The 27,596-nt window shown below is 45.0% G+C and overlaps 1 protein-coding gene, 1 long non-coding RNA gene and 1 pseudogene across 2 annotated transcripts; 2 read left to right on the top strand and 1 right to left on the bottom strand.

Annotated features, from left to right (window-relative positions):
• Positions 1 to 996: 996 nt before the first annotated feature.
• On the bottom strand, positions 997 to 27,596 carry LEMD1 (LEM domain containing 1). The gene is made up of 6 exons (XM_045787529.2): positions 27,239 to 27,596; positions 27,033 to 27,152; positions 26,104 to 26,226; positions 23,412 to 23,482; positions 2,528 to 2,604; positions 997 to 1,195 (listed from the first exon to the last, which is right to left on the bottom strand). Exons 2-6 carry the CDS (start codon positions 27,112 to 27,114, stop codon positions 997 to 999), a joined length of 552 nt encoding a protein of 183 aa, XP_045643485.1. The 5' UTR covers positions 27,115 to 27,152; positions 27,239 to 27,596.
• Positions 1,067 to 2,392, top strand: LOC123785684 (uncharacterized). The gene is made up of 2 exons (XR_006777711.2): positions 1,067 to 1,190; positions 1,553 to 2,392. It is a non-coding gene; the product is annotated as an uncharacterized LOC123785684 (long non-coding RNA).
• On the top strand, positions 13,678 to 14,239 carry LOC123785681 (mitochondrial import inner membrane translocase subunit TIM14 pseudogene; annotated as a pseudogene).

Genomic DNA, 27,596 nt, shown 5'->3' with positions numbered 1-27,596 from the left:
CTTAGAGGTCTGTTGTATCTCTACTTTCAGAAGTTGAAACTGAGGGGGCGCCTGGGTAGTGCAGTCGTTGGGCGTCTGCCTTTGGCTCAGGGCGTGATCCTGGCGTTTCGGGATCAAGTCCCGCATCGGGCTCCTCAGCTGGGAGCCTGCTTCTTCTTCTTCCTCTCCCTCTCCCCTGCTGTGTTCCCTCTCTCGCTGGCTGTCTCTCTGTCACATAAATAAATAAAATCTTAAAAAAAAAAAAAAAAGAAGTTGAAACTGAAGCACAGAGAACAACTAACTCACCCAAGGTCACAAAGCCATAATAGAGGAGCCTCGTGCCTCCCCAGCAAGGCCTGCTCCCAGAGGCCACGAGGCTCACATGCCCCCAGCAGGGTTTAATTTCTTCAAACCTTGCTAGTGTCAATGGCGAAAATGCTGTCTTGTTCTAAATTGTTTTCCTTCCACGACTGGTGATGCTGGCTGTGGCTTTGTGTTTGCCCAACTGGACACATTCCTTTTCTGTTAATTACCTGTTCCTGTCGTGGCCTTTCCCATACTTGACTATACCATTGGAAGAGGGAGTAAAGTGGGACCTATGGGCTTACCACCGTAGTTCAAAAGGAAAACACCAGGCATGGTTTTCTTTTCAGAAGTAAGCTCAAATGCGGCAGTGCTTTTAATGATGGCCAGCACGACACAGGGGAGCACCTCGTTCTCTCCCTCGCTCCTGCCACCGTGGATGCTGGTTTCAGTTCATTGTGACGTTTGGCATTTCCCTCTACCTCCCTGGCCCATTTCCTCCTCTTGAAACATGACCGGTGAACTAGACAGCACGGAAGGCCCCTTCGGCTTTGAAATCATGAGCCTGGGTACGGATTTGTGAGCGCACAGACCCGGAAGCAAGCTGGCTGTGGGGCGGGGCATCCCCGGTCGGAGCAGTCTCTCCATTCTTTCCTGCAGCCGGAGGGCCCAGAGCAGGGCTCGGGCTCACTCACTGCTGTGTTCCTGAAGCACTCAGCCAAAGAACGGCTTCCTTTCCACCGTTATGTAGACAAAGATCACGATGATGAAGATGCCGAACACAGCAAGCTTCAAGCCCACCGGAAGAATTTCTAGACTCCCGCACTCAAAACTCCTGTTCACGGGGCAGTAATCCGTCTCCCGGGTGCTACTCCATCCTTTGAATCTGCTGTTTGACGCTCTTGCAGGTAACCTGTGAAAACATTAGTGGCTCTCAGGGTTGTGTACAGCTATGACTTGAGCAACCCCTTTAAGTATGTGGCTCTTGGGCCCCAAGGGAGCAACCGCGGTGGGGCTAAAATTTAGCGAGCAACCATCTACTTGTTTAAAACCTATGCTGATTTCAACAAGTGAGATTAATGAGGTATCACAAGGATGTGAGATCCCTAAAATCCCCAAAAGCATTTATTTAGTATTACTACCCGCTTGCATAAAATCTTTCAATGCTGGCCCAAGGCCTGCCGCAGGGACCTGCATATCCTTGGGTCCCCACCGGGAATGGTGGATGGGGGACGCCAGTACCCATGCTCTCTCCTTTCTCTCTTCGCAGGTGTGAATAAGGACTGCCTGCCCCTCAGGGGTGGGATGGGATAGGGCTTTTGAAATCTGTTAATGTTGGTTTAAAAGGGCAAGATGGTACATTCTGAAATCTCTTAGTGAGAGTTTTATGTACCCACTTGTCTAATCCTGGAAATCTGCCCAACTTTATTCAGAAGTTCTGGAACTTCCCGGAAGACTTTACTTTCTGAACAAGTAAAATGGCCCGTCTTGAACTCTTATTTCAACTACCTGCTCCTTTTTTTTTTCCTCTCTCCCTATTTTCCAAGACATTAATAGTAATAAATGTCTCCAAAGACTGCAAATCAAGACACTTGGACTCTGATCTCAGTTCATTGTGACTTTTGGCATCTTCCCCAGCCTCTCTGGCCTGTTTGCTTATCTCCAGATGTAAGTGGGGAACTGGACAATATGCAAGGTCCTTTCAGCTTTGAAGTGATGAGATACGGGACTCCTGGGTGGCTCATGTGGTGAAGCGTCTGCCTTTGGCTCAGGTTATGATCCCAGGGTCCTGGGATTGAGTCCCGCATTGGGCTCCTTGCTCAGTGGGGAGCCTGCTTCTTCCTCTGCCTGCCTCTCCCCTACTCGTGCTCTCTCTCTCTTTCTCTTTCTCTCCCTCTCTGACAAATAAATAAAAACTTAAAAAGAAAAAAAGAGGGGCGCCTTTGGCTCAGGGTGTGATCCCAGAGTCTTGGGATCGAGCCCCACATCAGGCTCCTCTACTGGGAGCCTGCTTCTTCCTCTCCCACTCCCCCTGCCTGTGTTCCCTCTCTCATTGGCTGTCTCTCTCTCTGTTAATAAATAAATAAAATCTTAAAAAAAAAAAAGACAAGATACTATGAATCTTTCTTCTTTTTCAACAGATCCTTTTCAGCCTCAAGCCCTTCACAGAAATCTGAATAACAAAAATTTCCCCAGGAGTTATATAAGACAACAAAATCCTCTCATATGCTAAGAAAAGCATTACCTTATTCCCTCAGAATGCTTATAAGCCAGGCAGTAGACATCTAGGGCTTCTGGTTTAGTGATGGAAGTCTCTGGTCTCTAATGAACAGAAAGAAAATATCAAGAATTTATTGTTTCCAATGTCTTGGACAAAGGACTTTTTTTTTTAATTCTAGAAAAAGTCATATAATCCGAGGACTGATAAGATGTTTCGGGCACGTCAGGGTATGTAGCCACCTCATAACACGAACTTTAGGTTTGCCTTTGCTTAATAATTAGCAAAAACATTCAAGTGCCGTGGAGTAATATTTTACTTCGGTGACTCACGCATTAACAACAGACACACTGGTAACTAGGGTCACGTGATGCAAGTCACATTCTGGTCTTAAATATCAACTCTTTCTTTTGCTCTTATTGCACTTTATTGCCTGGAGCTTTTTTCATGAGCAGGCATCATTTGTACATAAAGAATAACATTATTTTAAGAAAACAAGTTGGGGGGGCGCCTGGGTGGCTCAGTTGGTTGAGCAACCGGCTTCTTGGCTTCGGCTCAGCTCATGGTCTCAGGGTCATGAGATCGAGCCCCGCATGGGGCTCCGTGCTCAGCGGGGAATCTGCTTTGGATTCTCTCTCCCTCTCCCTCTCCCTCGGCACCCCCCCCCGACTTGTGCACTTATGTGGGCACTCTCTCTCTCTCAAAAAATAAATCTTTTAAAAAATAAAATAAAGAAGCAAAAAATAAAAATAAAATAAAAAGCAAGTTGGCCATAGACAAAAACTGGAAAGTCATTTCAGAAAACGAAAATGTTGTCCCGTAAACGAAAATGATAGAAGTCAAGACAATCACGTTTTCTGTTCTTTTCCCAAAACTTTCTTTCATCTTGTTATTTTTCCTACAAAGTGAAAAGGCGTAGCTCTCTATGCCTTTGTTTCCTCCCTAAGAAATAGTTGTAAAGATTAAGTGACAACATATGCAAATGAGGGGCGCCTGGGGGCTCAGTTGGTTGAGCGTCACCTTCAGCTCAGGTCATGATCCCAGGGTCCTGGGATTGAGCCCCACATCGCACCAGACTCCCTGCTCAGGGGGAGTCTGCTTCTCCCTCTGCCCCTCCCCCTGCTCATGCCTGCATACTCTCTCTCTCTGAAATAAATAAAGTCTAAAAAGAAAAAAAAACAACAGATGCAAAATGATTAAAACATCTCTAGGCACATAGTCAGCATTCAATGAATGTTAGCAATAATGATTATGATAATGGTAATTATTATGAAAACATTGCTGTTTTTCCTCATATGTCTGGTTTTCCTTGATTGTCCACTCATGGTTCTGATGCAGGCCTCATCATCCTCAAATGTCTGCGATGTCCAGGCCGGCTGTGTTGTGTCTGCAGGACCGATGGTCTCAGCCCAAGGTGGGCTGGGGAGGGCATGGCCTGGTGTACCATCATTTATGGCTGATCACCTGCTTCCCGGGACTGGCCAGGGGTGCCCAAGCAGCTACGGCCTCCACCCCTCGCCTCTACTCCCTGCCTCACCTTCTTAAAGAAGATGTCCTTTTTTTTTTTTTTTTAAGATGTTATTTATTTATTTGACAGAGAGAAACGCAGCCAGTGAGAGAGGGAACACAAGCAGGGGGAGTGGGAGAGGAAGAAGCAGGTTCCCAGCGGAGCAGGGAGCCGGATGGGGGCTCGATCCCAGGACCCTGGGATCAGGCCCCGAGCTGAAGGCAGACGATCAATGACAGAGCCACCCAGGCGCCCTAAAGAAGATGTTCTTAACAGTGGTTTAGTGGTGCCCAAGCCGGGCCTCTGCCGATGGCGGGAAGCCGCGCCCAGCACAGGAGTGCCGCGTCCAAGGAGACAGCCCAGCGCAGACACCGCACACGCACACGCCTCTACGATTGCCTGGAAGAGGGGGACCCTTGGGGAAAAGGGACTTTGAAAATTCTCACCAAGGTACCACGTGGACTAGTGGCGGTTTGCTCACCGAGAGACACTTCAAACTCTTTCCAAGGGCATAGGAAAAATGGTTTGTAAGCACATTCTTTTTTTTTCAACCTTTTTAATTACAGAAAGTTTCAAGCAGACACAAAAGTAGACAGCAGTATAATGAGCCTCCACGTACCGTCACAGGCAACTTCTTTTTAATTCTCTTACGTGTGAAAATAGGCCTGTTAAATAAAACATTTGGGGTAGAAGTCTTTGCAAAATCAAATTATAGGATTTCACAGCTCTTAGGCGATCCAATACTCCCTCCCTTCTCTTCCCTTCTGCCACAAGGAGGTTTCGGTCTTTGATTGTTTTGTTCTTTTATCATTGCTGTCCTTTACTATTATTCACGTGTAGAGTTCTCCTACAGCACGTAAAATGTGCACATTTTGATTTTCAAAAAAGGAGTAATCATGGCCTATCAACTTGACTATGCGGCCATCAATAATAATAGTAATTATAAAGTCAGGGGAAAGGGTTATCGATCACAGTAAACAGAGGATAGGATTGTACGCACACAGGGATGGCGACTGGCTAAACTCACACGCCACGTGCAGGTAAACAACTAGAGGGAAACAAACAATGAAACGGTTTTCGTGCCAGGTGGCGTGTTTAGAGTTGATTCATTTTTCGTTTCGAAAAATTCCCTTCATGTTGTTAAAATACGGTTTTCACTATAAACACCATTTGCAATGGAACTAAAAAATATTGGTGTTCATTAAAGCAATGGCTTAGTGAGGGTGAAATCGCACCCGTGGGGGAGTGTAATGCTCCTTTCTCCCTATGCCCAGAGCGAGAACCTGCAAAGAAACAAAAAAAAAAAAAGCTGGCTGTTTTCAAAGCATTCACAGCTGAGGGTGAGGGGAATGTGTGGCTGCCTCTGCTTCCCCACCCCCTTCACTACCCTCCCCCCGCCCCCCCCCGCATTCAAGTCAGAAAATGACACCCATCCCCATGTCATTGATCACAGCTGTAGTTACAAATATAGTAATTCTGAGATATGCCAATGCAATAAACAGCTTGCATCTTAATATAATCCTAGCTGACACTTATGCCGTTATTTCCTGTGTGCCAAGCACCACTCCAAGCATTTTACGTAAGTAAACCCATTTAATTCTCAATACCACCCTATGAGGAAGGAGCTTTTACGGTGCCCATTTCACAGATGACAAAACCGAGGCATGGAGAGTTTAAGTCATGTGACCTGGGTCACACTGCTGGTGAGATGGTGGAGCAAGGAGTCAACCCGGGTAGTGTAGTCTCAGAGCCCCTGCTCTGATCACCCTGCTGCCCTGCAGAGGGTGGATAGTGAGGCTTTACTAGGAGAGAATTAGAAATCCCGTGTGCTGAGCACCTGTTGTCTTGGGCAATCCACATGCCTTGAGCCATGTAATCTTTCTAACAACTCTGCAGTGACCATTTTATAGATGAGAAAATAGAGGTTTATGGGAGTGAAACTATTTGCCCAGGTTACACAATTAGGAAAAGACACAACCATCACTGAAACCCGCATAATCTAGTTCCAGCGCCCTGTGTTCTTGTTTTGTTAATATTTCTATTGGGAAACTCATCATGAAAAATAGAGCAAAAACATGTGTCTAAAAACTGTTTTCACTAATTGATAAATGATCAATCCATTAATTCATTTCCCATGGAAGTAACCCTTGTAGCCATCTGATCTGTTCTTGAATATTTTTGATGAAATGTTTTTTTTTTAAGAAGATTTTTCTAGGTAGACTGATTTTGTGCGAATTCTGGCCTACTTAGTATATGCATGGAATCCCAAAGTGGAGCGTGTATGAGGTATTATGTCCTACTGTATCACAGGGAACTACGAAACCCTGGCTAACACCCAGAACCAGACGAACAAGAATCATTTTGTTTTCTCATTCAATCCTTACTCATCAAAAAATGTATTTGGTTTTTGAACATGATCTACCTTGACTAAAGCCATTCATTTTGGGGCATGAGAAAATACAAGTGTGTTTGCACTTCCACAAGATGTATATTTGACAAGGTGGACCCCCAAACCTAGCCAGAGATGTTATAGCGCGCCCCCTGTAGTAATAGGTAATCAGAGAGGGTGTTGTGTGCTGGGCTGCGCTGTGCCAACTTCCTGCCCGCTCCTTTCTCCTACTCTCCCAGGACGACTTCCTCCTCCTCCTCCCCTTCTCCTTCTTATCCCTCTTCTTCTTCTTCTTCTTCTTCTTCTTCTTCTTCTTCTTCTTCTTCTTCTTCTTCTTCTTCTTCTTCTTCTTCTTCTTCTTCTTCTGTAAGGTTTTATTTATTCATTTGTCAGAGAGAGAGAGAACAAGCAGGGGGAACAGCAGGCAGAGGGAGAGGGAGAAGCAGACTCCCCGCTGAGCAGGGAGCCCGATGTGGGGTTCGATCCCAGGACCCTGGGATCATGACCTGAGCCGAAGGCAGACGCTCAACCGACTGAGCCCCCCAGGGGTCCCTCTCCCAGGACTTCTTACTGCTGGCCTCTGGGGAGTCAGGAGGCAGTACTGTTCCTGGGGGTGGGGATGAAACCCTCTCCTAACTGCGATGGGTTACACTTTCCAATCACTCTATTTCATGGACTCAGTCTTTCAAAAACAGCTTATGATATAGAACCAGACATTTTTACCAACGGCTTGGCAAACTGGCAGTTGTGCTCCCGCTCCCAGGCAGGAAAAAACGTTTTGATTTAGAGCTCTTTAAAATTGAGTTAACCTCAAATCCCTTTATTGACTAAAAATGATTCCGTTAATAAAAGATCCTACAGTGATTCCAGACTCTCACTTGTTTTTACCTCAGCCTTGATTTAATAAAGCTCTCATTTTCAACATTGTGCTCCGTTAACCTAAGTCATGATTTTGAATTAATTAAAAGCCTTCTAAAATAATCTATACCACACTAACAGAAGAGAGGTTGAAAACCTTATGATCATCACCATTTCAGGTTTTTTTAAAAAAACGGAAACTTCTGGGGCGCCTGGGTGGCACAGCGGTTAAGCGTCTGCCTTCGGCTCAGGGCGTGATCCCGGCGTTATGGGATCGAGCCCCACATCAGGCTCCTCCGCTGGGAGCCTGCTTCTCCCTCTCCCACTCCCCCTGCTGTGTTCCCTCTCTCGCTGGCTGTCTCTCTCTCTGTCGAATAAATAAATAAAATCTTAAAAAAAAAAAAGGGAAACTTCTAGCAAACCAGAAATAGAACGGGAACTTCTTTAACTTGACAAAAAGTGTCTTCCAATACCCACACCAAAAATCATACTCAAAGACAAAAATGCTAAATGCATTTCCTTTAAAATCAGGACCAAGGAAGGAATTCTTATCACTCTTACTTAATACTGTAATAAAGGGGTCTTAGCCAGTCCAGCAAAACAAACAAAAAAACGAAAGGTATACAAAGTGGACTGAACAAATCTACAGAAAAATTATTATAATTGCAGAGGGCCATTGTCATAAGATCAATATGCAAAGTCAATTGTGTTCCTACATACTAGCAACAAACCACTCAAACATGATTTTTAAAAGGTACTATCCCAATAGCAACAAAAATTAAAAAACAAACACAGTTACCTACAAAAGCTAACAAAAGATGAGCACAACCTACGCTGAAAACATCGTAAAATCTGGGGCGCCTGCGTGGCTCAGCCGTTAACGTCTGCCTTCGGCTCAGGTCATGATCCCAGGGTCCTGGGATCGCCCCGCATCGGGCTCCCTGCTCGGCGGGAGGCCTGCTTCTCCCTCTCACACTCCCCTTGCTTGTGTTCCCTCTCTCGCTGTCTCTGTCAAATAAATAAATAAAAATCAAAAATCTAAGAGGCAGCCCACAGAATGGGAGAAGATATTTGCAAATGACACTACAGATAAAAGACTAGTATCCAAAGATCTACAAAGAACTTCTCAAACTCAATACGTGGGAAACAAATAATCAAATAAAAAAATGGGCAGAAGATATGAACAGACACTTTTCCAATGAAGACATACAAATGGCTAACAGACACACGAAAAAATGTTCAAAATCATTAGTCATCAGGGAAATTCAAATCAAAACCACACTAAGATACCACCTTACGCCAGTTAGAATGGCAAAAATTGACAAGGCAGGAAACAACAATTGTTGGAGAGGATGTGGAGAAAGGGGATCCCTCCTACATTGTTGGTGGGAATGCAAGTTGGTACAGCCACTTTGGAAAACAGTGTGGAGGTCCCTTAAAAAGTTAAATATTGAGCTACCCTATGATCCAGCCATTGCACTACTGGGTATTTACCCCAAAGATACAGACATAGTGAAGAGAAGGGCCATATGCACCCCAATGTTCATAGCAGCAATGTCCACAATAGCTAAATCGTGGAAGGAACCGAGATGCCCTTCAACGGATGACTGGATTAAGAAGTTGTGGTCCATATATACAATGGAATATTACTCAGCTATCAGAAAGAACGAGTTCTCAACATTTGCAGCAACATGGACGGGACTGGAGGAGATTATGCTAAGTGAAATAAGCAGAGAAAGACAATTATCATATGGTTTCACTCATTTATGGAACATAAGAAATAGGAAGATCGGTAGGAGAAGGAAGGGAAGAATGAAGGGGGGGTAAACAGAAGGGGGAATGAACCATGAGAGACTGTGGATTCTGGGAAACAAACTGAGGGCTTCAGAGGGGAGGGGTGGTGGGGGATTGGGCTAGGCTGGTGATGGGTAGTAAGGTGGGCACATATTGCATGGTGCACTGGGTGTTATACGCAAATAATGAATCATGGAACATTACATCAAAAACTAAGGATGTACTGTATGGTGACTAACATAACATAATAAAAAATTATTATAAAAGGGGCGCCTGGGTGGCACAGCGGTTAAGCGTCTGCCTTCGGTTCAGGGCGTGATCCCGGCGTTCCGGGATCGAGCCCCACATCAGGCTCCTCCACTATGAGCCTGCTTCTTCCTCTCCCACTCCCCCTGCTTGTGTTCCCTCTCTCGCTGGCTCTCTCTCTCTGTCAAATAAATAAATAAAATCTTAAAAAAAAATTATTATAAAAAACCTTAAAAAAAGAAAATTATAAAATCTTACTGAAGGACGTCAAAGAAAATTTAAATTAATGTAAAGAACATGAACAGGAAGACTCAACAGAGTAAAGATTTAGCTCTTTTTAAATTAATTCATAAAGTCAATAAAATTTCAATCAAAATCCAATCTGAATGCTTCATGGAACTTGACAAGCTTATTCTAAAATTTATATGGAAGGACAAAAGGACAAGTAAAATAGAGATACTGTTTTAAAACAAGGAGGATGGGGACTTGCTAAGGTAATTAAAACATTCTTCTATCGGCACAGGCTGGACAACTGATCAGAATAGAGCCCCATTGAATTAATCACAGCTTTTGTTTTCTGTGGTTTATGATGCTTTGACATCTCGAGTCTTGCTAATCTTAGAGAGAATGCAGGTGAACGAGCCTTTCATAAGCAAGTCAACCAACACCAAACCCATACCCCCAGCTACCTCCTTCGTGTCTCATATACCAGGCCAGTATTTCCTCCCGCTGTGATTCAGCTCAGATACTGGCCAACTAGGAACCACTCCTGTAGCCTGGAGTTCACTGAAATTGTTCAAACTAGCCAATTCTAAAATGCTTACCTTACCTGACCAATTTCTTCCTGCAAAAACCACAATAAAGTCAGTGCCTATACCTTCCCCTCACCAGCCTCCCCCCACCCCCGACCCTGGTACTTCCCCACGCGGCCCTGCATGCCAGGAATTCTTTTAGTGGTATTTGTCTCCATATCTGTCACCTTACCATACCCGATTAAAACAAATCCTGGGTACATTTGGAAACACCCATGTATGTATGGAAATTTGATATAGGACAAAAGCTAACAATGCAGATCAGAAGAAAAAGGACAGACTTCAAAAATGGGATTGGGAACAAGATGGGATAGATACGCTTCTCTCAATTTCTTCTGCTGAGTATCACTCCAAAACCTGGATGTTTATATATAAAGCAAACGTAAGAAGACACTGAAAGGTGGAGAGAAGCAGAGGGACTAGGGACCTTGGCACCCAAGGAATGACACATGGGGAGTGCCCTGGGTCTTCCTTTCACCCCCCATATCCCAGATGGAGTGCTGGAGAAGTTGGCAACCTGAAAACGGTAATGGGTGCAAATGGAAAAAGCCCCCAGAAAAGCCAAAGGACAGGAAAGGAGAAAGGGGCAGCCAAGCAAGACAGAAGAGATTTTTGACAGTCACTGCCCTAAGCTGGCCAGACAGCCTACCCTTGTCCGCACCAGCCAAGGTGGAGGGGAAGCCAAGACCACCACCCCCAGGTGTCAAACCCACTCCCTCCCCACAGGGGTGGAGTCAATAGAGGCCACGTAGGAGCCCCCCCAGCAGTCCAGCAACAAGGCACCACCCGCAGACCAGGGTGGCCATGGAGGCCCAGTGGGGAAACTGGACTTTTATCCCCACCTGACAGCAAAGAGCTGGCTCCCTCTTCCCCCACCAGTGTGGAGTCTGAGGAGGCCTGCTAAAACAAAATATTTAACTGAGATCCAGAATCTCATAAACATCAACAGAGATGACACAAATGTTGGAATTATCTGAGCAGGATTTTAAAGCAGCCATCATAAAATGCTTCAAGGGGCAATATGAAAAGGTTTGTAACAAATGAAAAAAAAAATAATAACTCTTCACAGAGAAGTAGAATATATACAGAAGAGCCCCGTGTAAATTTTATTTTATTTTTATTTTTTATTTTTTTAAAAGATTTTATTTATTTATTTGTCAGAGAGAGAGAGCACACGAGTGAGCACAAGCAGGGGGAGGGGCAGGCAGAGGGAGAAGCAGGCTCCCTGCTGAGCAAGGAGCCCCATGTGGGACTCGATCCCAGGACCCTGGGATCATGACCTGAGCTGAAGGCAGACACTTAACCGACTGAGCCATCCAGGTGCCCCCTGTGTAAATTTTAAAGTGAAAAAAAAATGCAACCACCAAAATAAAAAACTCACTAGATGGGCTTGACAGAAGAATGGGGAACACAAAGGAAAGAATCAATCTACGTGAAGATAGAACAGTATAAATCACCCACAACAAAACACAGAGAGAAAACAGAAAGAAAAAAAAAACAGATAAAAAGAGTCTGGGGTATTACAGAAGATCAAACATTTGTGTCATCAGAGTCCCTAAAGGAGAGGAGAATGAGGTCAGGCTGAAAAAGACATTTGAAGAAATAATGGCTGAAAATGTCCCAAATTTGGCAAAAGACATAAATGTACAGATTCAAGAAGCTGAGTGAATTCCAAGCAGGACAGATGCAAAGAAATCCATGCCAAATACACATCATAATCACACTTCTGACGACCTTTGTGCATCAAGAGACATCACCAAGAAAGTGAAAGGGCAACGCTCGGAATGAGAAAAAATATTTGCAAATCTTACATCTGATAACAGTCTGGCTTTCAGAATATATAGGAACTCTTGCAACTCAACAATAAAAAGACAAGCAACCCAGTTAAAAAATGGACAAAGGGCTGGACTAGACATTTCACCAAAGAAGATATACGAATGGCCAATAAGCACGTGAAAAGATGCTCAACATCATTAGTCATTAGGAAAATGCAATTCAAAACCACATTGAGATACCATTTCACAGCTTCCAGGATGGCTAGTGAAAACAGGGTGGTGCAGAAGGACAAATGTTGTCAAGGACACGGTGATCCTGGATCCCTCGGACGTTAGTGTGAATGTAAAATGCTGCCGCTATTGTGGAAAATGGTTTAGCCATTACTAAGAGTGTTAAACACAGAAATACCACATGACCCAGCAATTCCACTCCTAGGTGTATATCTGAAAGAATTGAAAACAGGTATTCAAATACTTGTCCTTGAATTTTTACAGTATCTCTTTTCCCAATAGGTAAGAGGTGGAAACAATCTAAATGTCCATCAACAGACGAATGAATAAGCAAACTGGGGTCTAGTCATATAACGGAACATTATTCACTCAAGCGCTGATAGGAATACATGCTTGCAAGCCGTCAGGTGGGTGAAAGAAGCCAGTCACAAAATATCACATACTGAATATTCCATTTATACAAAATATCTAGAAGTAAATCCATTGAAACAGAAAGCAGATTAGTAGTTGCCAGAAAGGATTGGGGAGGGACTGCTTAACGAGTACTGAGTTTTATTTTGAGGTAACGAAAATGTTTTGAAACTAGATAAAGGCGGTGGTTTCACAGCGCTATGAATGCCCCAAATGCCAGTAAATTGTGCACTTTAAAATTGTAAATTGTATGTGACTTTAATCCTAGTAGAAAAATTTCTGGGGTGCCTGGGTGGCCCCGTCAGTTAAGTATCTGTCTTCGGCTCAGGTCATGATCCCAGAGTCCTGGGATAGAGGCCCTGTCTGGTTCCCTGCTCAGTAGGGAGTCCGCTTCTCCCTTTCCCTCCACCATGCCGGCTGCCACTCCCCCTGCTTGCGCTCTCTTGCTCATGCTCTCTCAAATAAATAAATAAAATGTTCAAAAAAAAAAAAAAAGAAAAATTTCTGGTTTTTTTTTAAAGGATATGTGTTTTCCAGATTCCTAGTTCCAGAACCTGTTTGGGACCTTTTTTTTTTTTTAAGGTTTTATTTATTTATCTGACAGAGAGGGAACACAAGCAGGGGGAGTGGGAGAGGAAGAAGCAGGCTCCCAGCGGAGGAGCCTGACGTGGGCCTTGATCCCTGGGATCACGCCCTGAGCCAAAGGCAGACGCTTAACAACTGAGCCACCCAGGCACCCCCAAAATTTCTGCTTCTTGTCACTGTAGTGTGAATATCCTTATGTCTCAGTCTAAGGAAATACATACTGAAGTTTTAGGGATGGAGTAAAAGATCATGATGTTTAGAATTTAGTCCAAGAAAAAATAGATAAAATTATAGAACAAATATTGCAAAAATGTTAAAAATAGGTAAATCTGGGTGAAGGCCATAGAAGAACTATTTGTTAGAAACAGAAGTAAGCTTGAAATTAATTTTTTCATTACTTTTTTTTTAAAGGCACTGGGGAAAGAGTGAAAAGACAGGGCCCAGGTGGCGGATGGTAATGGGGGAGGCTATGCATGCGTGGGGACAGGGAGTAGATAAGAAATCTCTGTACCTTTCTCTCAATTTTGTTGTGAACCCAAAACTCCTGTTAAAAAAAAAAAAAGGTGTCTGCTGGTGGTGGCTGTGTTGCTGTCTGGTAGAGAGGAGTGGGAACTGGTGGCTGCGGCCTTTGGGCTGGTATGAACCGTGCTCTCGGTGGAGGCCGGGGAGCCAAGCCAGAGCCATGGCCAGTACAGTGGTAGCAGCTGGACCGACCATTGCTGCTGCAGGATTTGCAGGCCGTTATGTTTTGCAAGCCATGAAACATATGGAGCCTCAAGTAAAACAAGTTTTTCAGAGTCTACCAAAATCTGCCTTCAGTGGTGGCTATTATAGAGGTGGGTTTGAACCCAAAATGACAAAATGAGAAGCAGCATTAATACTAGGAGTAAGCCCTACTGCCAATAAAGGAAAAATAAGAGATGCTCATTGATGAATTATGCTTTTAAATCACCCAGACAAGGGAGGAGCTCCTTATATAGCAGCCAAAATCAATGAAGCTAAAGATTTACTAGAAGGTCAAGCTAAAAAATGAAGTAAATGTGTGATGAATTTTAAGTTCTTGTTAGTTTATGTATACAGGTGCTAGCTTTTTATAATAAAATGCCTCAAAGTTAAAAAAAAAAAAGATAAGTCCAGACTACTAGAAGATATGTGCTACACTATGACTGACAAAGGATTAGTATTCTAAATATATAAAGAGATCCTGTACATTAACAAGAAAAAGATAACCTAATAGAAAAATGGGCAAAAGACACGAACCGGCACTTCATAGATAAGAAAACACAAATGATCAAAAACATGTAAGAAGATGCTGAACCTTATAAGCAATACTAAGCAAATTATTATTATAATGAAATACAATCTTATACCCTATATACTACTTTGACAAACATTAAGTGTGGTGATACTAAATTTTGAAGAAGATTGAGAACGATGGAGCTCTTCATATGTTGCTGGTAGGAATGTAAGATGGTGCAGTCACTTTGTAGAGCAATTTAACATGATCTCTAAAGTTGAAGAGGTCTGTGTCCTTGGCTATCCAGCAATTCCACACCTAGGTGTATTCATTCAATCAGAAAAAAATTATTGCACTTGTATACAATGGGTCATGTATCACAATGTTTGTAGCAGCATTGCTCGTATTAGAAAAACTTGGAAATAATCCAAATGTCCAATAAAGAAGGAGCGGATCGATATATTTTTATAACTATATAGCAGTACAAATGAATGAACCAGCACTAACATTGGAAGAACCCCATGGCATAATGCTGAATGATAAAGGGAAGTTATAGAATGCTTACATGATGATGCTATTTATTTATTTATTTATTTATTTATTTATTTATTTATTAAGAGAGAAAGTGGGGGGAGGGGCAGAGGGGGAGAGAGAGAGAGAATCCCAAGCAGGCTCCACGCCCAGTGGAGCGTGACATGGGGCTCGATCTCATGACACTGAGATCATGACCTGAGCCCAAATCAAGAGTGGGATGCGTAATCGATTGAGCCACCCAGGCGCCCCATGATGATAGCATTTAAACAAAATCTAAAATCAGAAGAAACTAAAGTTTGTGGATACTCTAAAGGAAAGGAAAAAAATGAAAAGTAGTAAATTCAGGGTAGTGGTTACCTTGGGAGAAAGGAGGGAAGAGGATTATGATCAGGGAGGGCTACAGTGACCTTCAACGGAATTGATTTATTTTTTTAATCTCTGGGGTGGGAGTCTAACTGCTCATTACAGAATTCTTTATACCTTTTTTAGATGCATAAGATATATTATCATAAAACGTCAAAAAATATTTTCAGGTTTGAATTTTTTTCTATCCCCTTGGGCAAATCCCAGGTACCCATCTGCATATATGTCAGCCCGTTTGAACTGCGCTGATTTCTGTACCAGGGTTTTTCTGTGTGATTGGAAGGGTCGCAGAAGAGTGCCTCCTACGGACTCTCATTACAAAGCAATCATCAGAAAAGAAGCTTCTGCTTCCATGGGTGAATAGATGTCCGGGAGTCCTTCTGCGATAGCACGGAAAGAGACACTGGGGGGAGCTGTTTCACTACTCAGGTGCCTGGTTGGCTTTCCTCCCCTTTCCACAGCCTGATCTAATGGAAAGGGCAATAGAATGGAAACCAGGAGGCTGGAAGTCCATTACCGATTTTTCTGCTACCTCTCTGTGTGGTCTTGGGCGAGTCATAATCCCTCTCCGCCTGTTTCCTCATCTGTAAGATGAGCCACACAGCCTCCTTTAAGAAGCCTTTCAAATAGGAAATTCCGTGATCAATAATTACACTAAACCATGCCTGAACTCGTGAATAGTGATGAACGGTGCCCGGTGCTTAGGAAACCTTAACAAGTCCCAAGAGATTAAAATAATCTGGGGTTCTCGTATGGGAGGTACAATGGGAAACTCCCCTCCCTAAATTGGGTATATATAGCTATAGACCCATAATGCAAAGGATAAATTAGCTAAAGTCAGGGTTATATTCGGAGGTGAAAAGGAAAAGCTGACTTTTCTAAATAAATTCATATTTTCCTGTAGAAAGAGAACACCACTACTCACAATTCAGTTTTATGAAAATAACTTTACCTTTATTTACATGTTATCACTGTAATCAGAGTTTCGTTTCACTATCTCTTCCTGCTGCTCTTGTATTTCAAAAACTGGGTTCTATTACACAGAAAGAATCAGCATGTAATCAATAAGATAAAGACATATTGATCATTAAGCATATTTAAGCATATCTACCAGGAGGTTAGTATTTTTATAAGGAGAATGTTAAATTACATTCCTTGTAAAGACAGCATTTAGCTCCCATTAGCACATGTTACAGGTAAGAATAGAGGGCTTATTAAGTAGTTATAGAATATGTAATTTACTCTTCACTTTGACCCAAGTGGAATATACAACTACTACTGGGAATAAGGATGTTTCTCAATTGATTAAGAAGCTGTTACAGAGATGTTTAACATCGGGTCTCCTAAAACCCTTGCACGCCACTCAACTCAAACTGCACACTGAAGCAGTCCTTTAATACATATTCCCTCGGCACATCGGGCCTCCCAATGGCAGCTTTTGGGGTAGTCAATGCACATGCTAATTACAGGCCTGCAAGGTAACTTATCAGCAATAATAAGAGAGTAAAAATCCTATTAAAGTTTTGGCACAAAGATATGGAAACAGACCTCAGAATTGGATGCAAAAAAGAGACGTGAAGCTTTCTTTCCCTTCCTTTCCCTCCCCTGGGAGTCAGTGTGTCCTGCCCTGGAAATGGGGCAGAAGGGACACAGACGCAGAGTGTCACAGGCCCAGAGGCTAAAGAAATGGGAGTGCAGGGGGCTGTGTATTTGGAGGAGGGTACTGGGATGCCTGGTAGTTGAAGAATGAGGGCAGTAGGGGAGGGGAGAGCAGGAAGGCATTAGTGTGCCCTGTGTCCAAGGAAGAGAGTCGGTGAGGGGACGGCCACATGGAGGGGTTGGCATGCCCCGCGGTGGAGGAGGTGGTGAGGGGGGTTGTGCAGAAGAGGTGGTGCTGTTATGACGGGAGATTGGCTATACTGAGAAAAAAATTTTTAATTGAACAAAAATATATTGAGGATAATGGTAGCCAGGTTTCTCACCATCATAGGAAGGGGAAAGGTTGGAAGGAACATTGAAATGTTGGATTGGAACTGGAGCTCAACATGGACTCATGGCTTTTAACTTTATATATAGAGAGAGATAAAAATAGTTCTAGACTTTTAGGTGTATGTGTACATACGCAGATGTTTATTTTTTAACTCTATTCACTGACAGGACCTAGAAGCAATGACTCCCCAGTAACAATGAGCTCCTTAAATGCCTAGATTTTGGTTTCCAAATACCACCCTGCAATGAAAGGAACCAAGGCTCCCAGGGCATGAAAAGCACAAGAAGGGGCTGAAATATCTTGTGCCGGAAATTAAGAAAATCCTCAAGGAATAATGAGGACATGTTAAAAGGACACAGTATCTGCTTTGAAGGGGCTCCCACCGGCCAAATCTGAAACAATTTGAGCATTAAAATGATATCAATGAATACAACCTACTGAATCAAAAGGAATCAACAAGTCCATGCTAAAAATATATATGAATGAATGAATGAGTGAATGAATGAATGAGTGAATGAGAAGGGGAGATCTTCCACTTACAGTAGAATGACAACTAATAAATACAAAAGGAAGGATAGACATAGAAAATCTTTTTAACTTTATTTTTAATTTTTTTGAGTAATCTCTCTCAAAAGAGAGAGATTGGGGCTTGAACTCACAACCCCGAGATCAAGAGTCACAGGCCCTGCCAACGGAGCCAGGCGGGCACCCCTAGAAATAAAAAATCTTAATGGGCCATCATCATAATGGAGGTGGAATCAGGCAGACATCCATGGGCGCTAGGGCTAATGGATGAGGTTTGACGAGGAACACTATGTTGGTATCATTTCAGAATAATTCCCCACAAAAGACCGTTCAGTTACAAAGGGGAAATGACGATTTTATGGAGAAATCTGACAGACGCCAACTTTCCCAGGTGATTTAGGTTACCATCACCACCAGCGGGACAGGATGACATTGTTCCCTGGTGTGGTGCTCTGAGAAGAGCACAGCACCCCGTCTGAGGAATTTCTGCCCAGAACGCAAGGCCTCTATGAATAGTCAAAAGGAAAAATCAGACAGAAAAAAATCACCCCACAGAATGAAAGGCCTGTACTTTTTAAAACAGTCAAGGGCATGAATGAAAAGGAAAGACTGAGGCACGGCTCCTCCAGACTGAAGAAGGCTGCCGAGAGGCAAAGTGCATTCCTGGATTGGTCGTGGACCAGAAAGCAGAAAGACATGTGGGGGACAACCGGTGAAATTGGAATGGGGTCGGAATATTAGACAGTAGCACTGAATCAATGTGAATGTCCTTCTTTGGAACGTCACATGGTGGACATGGAGGAAAGTGTCCTTTGGGGGTAGGCAGAAGACGTGCAGGGAAGCTGGGGGACTTCCTGTCAACAGTTGGCCCTCGAATGGTTCAAAGACACAATGGTAGTGCGCGTGCGTGGTAAAGCTAACCACCGTATAATCTGGGTGAAAGCAACCTAGGAGTTCTTTACACTAATCTCGCCACTTGCCTGTTTGAAGTTATTTCAAAATAAATTATTTTTTCAATGTTTCAAAAGGCAGGGGAAGGATTTAGCAGAAGATTAAGAAGAAGGAGTCCTTGGGGCACCTGGGTAGCTCAGTCGTTAAGCGTCTGCCTTTGGCTCAGGGCGTGATCCTGGCGTTCCAGGATCGAGTCCCACATCGGGCTCTTGGGCTGGGAGCCTGCTTCTTCCTCTCCCTCTCCCCTGCTGTGTTCCCTCTCTCGCTGGCTGTCTGTCACATAAATAAATAAAATCTTTAAAAAAAAAAAAAAAGAAGAAGGAGTCCTTATATTCAAGGAGGGCACATATGACTTTTTTTAAAAGGTTGGGCTGCCTCATTCAACACACAGCACTTCCAGAGAACAATCTTTAATTATATCTGTAATTTTAAATAAATAAATATGCCTGTGGGCACTCTGATAAATCCTTCTCTGCAGCACTTAGGAGTTCAATACTGAGATTCGGATGCCATCATATTATTTTCCATTAAGTACTTTGCTTTGTTTTGTAGATAATTAAATACCATGCTTTTTCCATGATAGTACTGATGATAATAGCAGTTATTATTGTACCTACATGGCTCTAACTGTGTGCCATCACTACTCTGTTCTACATATCTTAACTTAATCCTCACAACGCTCTATGAAGCTGAAACCACTATTATCCTGATTTATAGACGAGGAAATGAAGACAGCGAGGTCAGGTGTCTTGTCCAAGTCAGTGGCCGAGCTGGCATTTGAACCCAGGCAGTATGGCTCTAGAGTCCAGGGTTGTGATACACATATTTTTTATTTCCAGAGCTTGTTTTTAAGTTTCTTCAGGGTAGGAACCATGGCTCCTTTTGCACCTAGTTTCTTCCTCAAAAAGGTCTAGCACAATGCTCTGTATAGATAAATAGTTGTTAACTCATGGGCTGAGACCCAGGGGTGGAAGGTCTGCTGCCACCATTCCCTGGGTGGTCATCAGTTCACTGTGCCCTAAGCATTGTCCCTCAGGAGACCACGTTAAGGTGTGTCGAGGAGGCAGAAGAGATGTATGGAATAGGAAGTCAGAGAGAGGGCGCTCATCGACATCTGTATATGACAAAGGTTCCCTTCCGCATCAGCCAACACAGACCGAGTAACTCCCGCCCCCTCTCCCCAGACGCCTGGCCCTGGATTCAATGCAGAGGATTCAAGGCCATAGGTTTTCGCCATCAGAGTTTTACAACCTGAAGCCGAAGCTCTTAGGCAGAGGCTGGGAGTTGGGGCGGATTGCAAGGGCAGGTTGCTAGGCTCAGACCCACAGAACACATTTTTAGAAGCTCCCAGTGGAATGTGTAGCATAGGTGGCAAGATGAGAAGAGAGCATTCCAGGCTGGGAGAACAGAGTGAGCCGGGATTCGAGCATGTGTGTCTGGGAGGGAACAAGGAGACCCCGAAGGGGCCAGGAGCGCTCTGGAGCACACAGCTCCCAGGCCCCGCTGCTCTCCGGGGATGGGACAAGCAGCCGTCCGCAGACGGGCGTGCACATGCCAACACCTCCACTCCGGAGCCACTCTTAAGCCCAGGGCGCCCAGATGCCCTGGTTTGCCAGAACAGTCCTGTTGGACTCCTGTCATTCCAGCATCCCTTATAGAAGTGTCCCCTTTCATCTCAAAAGCATCCTGTCCGGGGCGTGAATGACATGGTCACCTTACTCAGAGGCCACTTTATACACCCTGACGTTACGGATCATTCTGCTTCCCAAACACCCCAAATCCCATTTCCCCCTCTTCGGTAGAAGGGACTGAGAGCCCGCATTACACACATTGACTTTCCTGCCTTCTCCAGCACTGGAGCCCAGAGTCCCTCTGATGAAAAAATCCCCCATTAAAAAATATATTGGCCTGACTTTCTGAGTGGTCCTAATCTCCAAAGCAGTGGGCTGCATATGCGATCTGATAAAACATACACACACAGACACACAGACACACAGACACACACACAGACACACACACGCAGGATTACAAAGCGTCCAGAAATGGACATAATCCAAATCTCAAAGTGGTCTGTATTCCACTGGAAACCCTCCTAGGATAAGAGGGAAATAGGTATTTGTTGGTGTTTCACAGAAATGCAAATTCTGCGTCTCCAGCTACTCAGGGGGCAGTTAGGTACACACCACTGCTCTCGAGTAATTAAAGTCTATGGTGTTAGACAAGTGACTCCATAAACACACTTTTTACCACCTTTTACATGGAAATTTAAATGCTTACTTACTTTACTTCAGAATTTAAAGTTGAACAGATGTCTCAAGGCCCTTCTGAGAGTCAGAATGGCTTATCTAAATCCTTCAGATCAAAACGTTTCGGGCCATCACAAACTTTCTATTTAATTCTATTGCCAATTCAAAATATCGATGTGGTTTTATTTCAAGTTTACGGATAGCAAAGACCCAATTGCGCTGGTCCCGCCCCCATGCCTTGCGAACACTCAGGTTGCGTTTTTCTCCCGTCCGTGTCTCTGCAGGAACTAGACGAAGGGGTGTTCTGCGGAAATGAGGTCTTCTGAATGGAAAGGAGTCCTTTGATGAGCCATTTGGAAGATTTTTAAAATTCTTTTCGAAAATTTGATAAGCTATCAGCTTTACTTCATCAGATTTGAATTCTGTTCAGATGGGAAGCCAAAGCTGCAGCCTACTACAGGAATATGTGTGCGTGGGGTTTCCTTTTCATTTACTGAGACTCAGTGAGGAGCATAAATACTAGACCACATTCGCAAACGAACCTGTTGGTCGCTAGAGCTGTTTGGCCGATGTGATGAGGTGAGCTCTGGGCTCCTACTCTGTGTGAGAGCCTGAGACAGCTGGGGAAGGGGATGAAGGGCAATTTTAAGGGGAGGACAGGCATGGCCTTGGAGTCGGGCCTTAAACAATCACAGGATTTTAACCACAAGAAAAATGGGCAGAGGATGGGGGCAGAGAATGAAAAGAATTCCAGGCATAAGGAACGGTTGAGGCAAAGGCACATGGGAAGGACATGAGAGGGGTGGGAAACCAGGGAAGGCTCTGGAGGGTGATGACGGAGATACTGGAGTCTCTTTGGGGTGGGTAGTAAGTTTGCACCTTGCTTCCGGGCGAATGGAGGACGAGGCTCAAACTCTGTTTGTACATCTGACCTGGAATCAGGAAGGGTTAGCGGTAGAGGTCGGTTAGGAGGGTATTACAAGTGTTCCAATAAAAAATAAAAAGAGTAATATGGGGGCGCCCGGGTAGCTCAGTCGGTTAAGTGTCAGGCTTGATCTCAGCTCAGGTCTTGATCTCAGGGTTGTGAGTTCAAGCCTGCGTTGGGCTCCGGCGTGGAGCCTACTTAAAAAAAAAAGGGAAAAAATGGTAATATGGGGGCAAGTTAGGATGGCAGAAAGGAGGGATGGATTTTTAAAAATCATAATTCATTGGCAACTGTTTACATGTGAGGGGCTGTGGGTGTGCCAAGATAACTCTGAGGCCTTGAACCTGGACAGCGGGAAGGTGGTGAAACCATCAAGGTGAACCAAGGCCACAAATGTGGGTTTGGGGTGAGTGAAAAATGAGCGTGGTCCTGGATGTCCTCAGTGGGAGGAGCTAGGAGGTAGAGCTCGCCACGGGGAGAAGGGTAAATAAATACACTTACGTAATCTATGAAAGTTCACGATGATAAGTAACATTTGCTGCATGAATGCAGGAAAGAGGGGAGGATGGAAAGACAAGGAAAAGGAAAGAGCTCTCTGGGAGTGGCTGGGTGTGGAGGCCTCCGCCTCAGGGGAGGGGCCGTGTGGAGGCTTCCATGTGCAAAGATGACGTGAGGTAAAGGGAAGGAGGCGGGCAATGGAAATGATGCAGAGCAGAGGAGAGGAGGACCGGAGACAGATCTCACTGAGGGGCCGGAAGACAGAGTCAGAATGCGCAGAACCAGGAACCGAGTGAACAGTGTTGTCAAAATGGAAGGAGACAGGCATCTCCAGATACGGAGGGACAGTGGTCAGAAGACTGGGAAAAAGTCCCTGGGGTTGGCGTCTTGGAGTTCATTATGTGAACTAATCATGTGCCTCGTTCCAGAGCTTTCCTTTCACAGCCTTTCACTTCGCACCCACCCTGTGAGGTAGTACTGCTATTAGGCTGCACGAGGAGCTGACTTCTGTTAAGTGACTTCCCCAAGGCCCCAGGACGAAGCCTGGGGAAGGACAGGGCTCTGAGCCAGCGAGGCCTCACCGCAAAACCTCTGACCCTCGCACACTTGGCCGCGAGCTTCGACACGGCGGCGAGGCGTGGGAGCCAGAGCTCAGTGTCTGGGAGAGAAGGAAGCAGGAACTCACATTGATTCTCCACTCACGGTGGGTCTGGAGCCGTGGTCAGGGCTCCCTGGGAATGTGGACCCCGGGGGCCTGGGAAAGGGGGGGGGAATGGCAGCCAGAGGGCAAAGCAGGGCAGCCGCAAACTCAGGGAAGGGCAGGAGGATGGTGACTCTGGGTCCTGAGCCAGAACATGGAAATAATTTCACCAAACAGAAATCTGCATTACAATGAGCTGCTGTAAACTAGGATTTTAGGGCTAGAACGAAAGGGAGTAACTAGCTATTTCCTTTCTTAATACATAGGAGGAGTGTTATTTCCTATATTTAATACATTATGGGTAAAAGTATTCATGCATTAGAATTGTACATACTTTTTTGGGTCCCTTGTTTTTTTCTGATGAGAGAATGATATTTCCTTTCAAAATGATAGTGGCATTAAGCTCTGGATCATGGAAAACAAAAGGAAAATAGGCCATGAGAACATACGAGCTAGAAAAGGAAATAAACACCAGTCGTCGGGGTGAATTCTCCCAACTGCAGGGCAGAAGAATTTCGTGAGGGAAAGAAAATTCACTTTGCCCTTCTGAGGGCAAAGGGCATTTCTGCAGTAGCCTTTGTGCAAAGTGCTGAGGCCTTCCCCTGGGGACGCGGGGAGGGCTCCTGACAGGAAAGCTGTCGTATCTGTATGACTCCAGGAGAAACACACTGCCGAGCTCAAGCTGGGCTGCTGTTTGCAGTCTAGTCATTGACCCTTTGAACCAGCTGCAAGCCTCACGCAGCCCTGAATGTCAAGATCGGGCGGGAGGCTTTTCTCCTTTGGGTCCGAGGAAGCCCCCAGAGGAGGGAAGGCCAGAGCTGCGCTAAAAGGCTTTAAGATCAGGGAAGCTGCCAGGGCCAGGAACGGTAGCTGTTCATCAGCCCTGGGCTTCCACCCGTGGAGAAGCATTTTGATAAACCTGGAGCAAAATCAGGGCCTTTGCACACGCAGCAGAGCTGCGGGAGAGGATTTTAAAGGAGCCCTCCGACTCAAAAATATTTGGGAAGCTGGAAAAGAGGTTCGACCTTTAAAGCTATGTCCACTTGGTGCCCAGACAATGAGAGAAAATGAAAAAAATAAATCAAAGCCCCCCATTGTCTGGATAGCCTACTGCTTTGCCTCAGGTCTGAACTGGTCCCCACCACACGCTCCCTCCTGCCCAGGACGAGGTGTTTCTGTGAAATGCTCAAGGCTGAATCTCCCCAGGACCTTATCCATCCCATGGCAACCCCTTCATTCTAATGCCACCGGGGTCCCTAAGGCCCCTCCAAAGAGCAGAGTCAATGTCTCATTCAGCCCTGACCCGGAGAAAGCAGTCATTGCGTACTTGACCTAAGCTCCATCCTTGACACCGTAAAACTGCGTGACAAGGGAGGGACTGACCCAGAGCTTGCAGCTCCGGCCTGACTGCCCGCAGTTGGCTGGCCTCAGGTGGACACAGTCTGGAAGGCAGTGGCCAAGCTTCCAAACGAGAGTACCCATTTTCTCGAGGCCTGGGCATACACGCTTCTCTGGGGAGGGCTGCGTGCTGGGAAGCAGGAGAGCTTGGCCTGGGACCACCCCAGCTTGGCTGTGCAGCTTTGACCTGCACTCCTGGACAGCTGTGAGCAGTAAGGACACAAGCCTTCCTCTCTGGAATCTTCCAGTCTGGCCCTTCATTTCATCAGAGGGCTGGTCTAGTCCCTTCAGCTCCTGTCTAGGGCAGGAAACACACACAGTCCCAGGTCTGGGCAGGACTCTGAACATATCCCCCAACCAGAAAGGGTCTGGGGCATGCTCAGGGGCCGATGGGGTCCATCTCCCAGGCCTGGTGCTCTTTCAAATGAGGCTGGCCACGCGGGACTTAAGGAAAGCTCTCAGAGCTGCAGCACGGCAATACCAGGCACCACTGGGGGATTTTTCGGAGGGCCCCAGGCACCTATTTTACTTGTTAAACTATTCGCTTGAGCTATATGAAATTGCCATTTTTTTGTAGGTCAAACACGGTCAAAAAGGTAATGTGTTCATCCTCACAATAGAAATTGTGAGAACAGTGTAAGGCATGTGTGAAAAGAGCACAATTATGAGAACCAGACGTGGGTTCAAATCTCAGTTCTGTCACCCTCTTTTCAACAAACACATTCTGCATTCCCGCTCCATGCCTGGTTCTGTTCCAGGAGCTGGACGTGTAATGGTGACAGAGACAATGGACCTTGTTCTTCATGGCACATGCTGGAGCCACTTCCTAGCTATTTGATGTTGGGCCAGTCACTCGGCCTCTCGGAACTTCAGCTAAAAGTTTGTGAGCGTTAAATGAGCTATTGCACATTAGGCCAGAAATGCACTGGGGGCCTTCAAGGCATGGTAGTTCCTGTTATTTTAGTGTGGCTTGTAGAGGACTCCTACTAAATGTTTATTGAATGAAACAACCCTGGAATGGATTGTAAGAATCTTCGAGCCCACCCCCTACAGGAGAACGGTGCCCGTGGGGGCAGGGGCCAGTGGAACAGAAGCCCCCGGATCCCAGAGACCACAGCTCTGACCTACCCTGGGGCCTGGAAGAGACCAGCTGTGGTCAGCTCCCATGAAGTCAGGAGGGCAGTAGGCAGAGGAGTTCCGGGAGGTACCATTTGGCTCATCTTTCTGAATGGGTTTGAAATCATTTCATCTGAAGAAAATGATTGCCACATTTACTGATTGAGGCAAAGCAGAGGTTGGGACCTCAAAGGAGATATGGAAACTACCTGCAGGAACTCCCGGCTTGAGAACGCAAACAGAGATTTGGCTCTGGCTAATAAGAGGACATGCAAATTGACCAGTCCTTCTGCCCCACTTTCCACCCCGAGGAGTCGCGGGCATGAACATGGACATGGAATAACGGGCTCCTTTCGCAGCCCAGGGGCCTATCCTCCAGGCTCTGTGTGCAAATAGGCCATAAGGACATTCCACAGGTCACCCTGTATAGCATTACAAGCCTCACAGATCATCCCAGACAAGGTTTGAATAAACACACAGTTACAATCTAGCAGTACAGCCTCTGAGGGTACCTTCACTGTCTTCATCATCCTGAGCTCTGTCCAGCTCCTCAGGTCCATTCATCACAGGTGATGCACAGGGAGGTGAGACCAACAGTTGCACTAACTTTTTTTCATACACTTTTCTGGTGGAAGCTAAAGAAGAATGTGGAGAACAGAGTAAGTTATTCTGCTTGTGTAGGCGACCTCACTGCATTCACGGTATGTCACCGCGGGATCCTTGTTCTTGTACCTTACACTGTTGGTTAATTACAGTCTTTACAATTAGGTCCACCCCACAGCTTCTCAACACACTCCTTTCCTTTTTCTTTTTTTTTTTAAGATTTTATTTATTCATTTGAGAGAGAGAGGGAGAGCGTGCACAAGCAGGGGGAGAGGCAGAGGGAGAGGGAGAGGGAGCCCAACATAGGACTCGATCCCAGGAACCCGGGATCATGACCCGAGCCTCGAAGGCAGACACTTCACCATCTGAGCCACCCAGGCGCCCAGTGCTCCTTTCCTTCCACAAACAATTAAGGTGAGGCCTCCGCGGGTTAGGCAGGGAGACAGGCATCGGATATATACAAAAGTAAGACTGACAAAGTGGCACTTCCTATCTATGGGGAATATGAATTATCAGTACATCAACAGTTAACATAGTGCACATACTAGAAATGAAAAAAACCAACAGGGTCATACCATCAAGAGTAACTGGATTTTCCTCGTTGGAAAAAAACCAATCCTTTCTCTTGGGCACCATACTTAGTAACCTGTGTGTAGCATCTGGGTGTATTTATCACTTCTTCCCTCTTTACGGTTTTCTGTGTTTTAAGAAATTTTTTTCTATTTCCCTTTTACTGTTTTTTATTGTGTATGTTCCTTCCACTGTAAATAATTTGAAATCTTTGGAGGTAGTTTTTAAGTAATAGACAACGAGTCTCTCAAATTTGCCGTATACATACGTAGTATGGGTCCAGGTGAAAATCCAAGCTTAGTAAGTTCATGCTGTAATTCATAGTCACTCAGACACTTCACATCCACCATGGTGTGATAGGAGCTTGGTCTCTTTCAGACAGTGGAATCTATGAAAGAGGAAAACATTAAATTCATTAAGGCAGCCTTGCAAAGGAGAACTAAAACTTTCCCCAAAGTCCACAGAAGTGCTTACAACCCAATCTCCCCAGTTTTGGAGGCACACGGGCAATAGCCCCCAAGTCACCATTCTCTGCCACACGTCTCTCTTGGGTTTAGGCTGCCTCAGTGCAAAGCTTTGGGTGGGTGTCACTTTCCCCGGTGTCTCTGGGGTTGAATTATTTCTAACTTTTCTACTCAACGAACGTGAGAAAAGTCTTCTGCACCAAAGGAACACATGAACAAATATTTCTACGACTGCTTAGGAACTCGGAGTAAGACTGGGCTCTGGGAAGATAAGAAGTTAATTAAATATGAAAGAGCTGAGAGAGATTTTCTAGTGAGTTAAATAAAAGTTATTTATCCCTGCCCTCCTTTTGATGAGAGTCCAGAGA

This window comes from Ursus americanus, chromosome 2 (genome assembly GCF_024610735.1).
Source record: "Ursus americanus isolate L20-20 chromosome 2, mUrsAme1.1.p, whole genome shotgun sequence".
In the NCBI taxonomy this organism is placed as follows: Eukaryota; Metazoa; Chordata; class Mammalia; order Carnivora; family Ursidae; genus Ursus; species Ursus americanus.
This window is presented reverse-complemented; position numbering and strand designations above follow the sequence as displayed.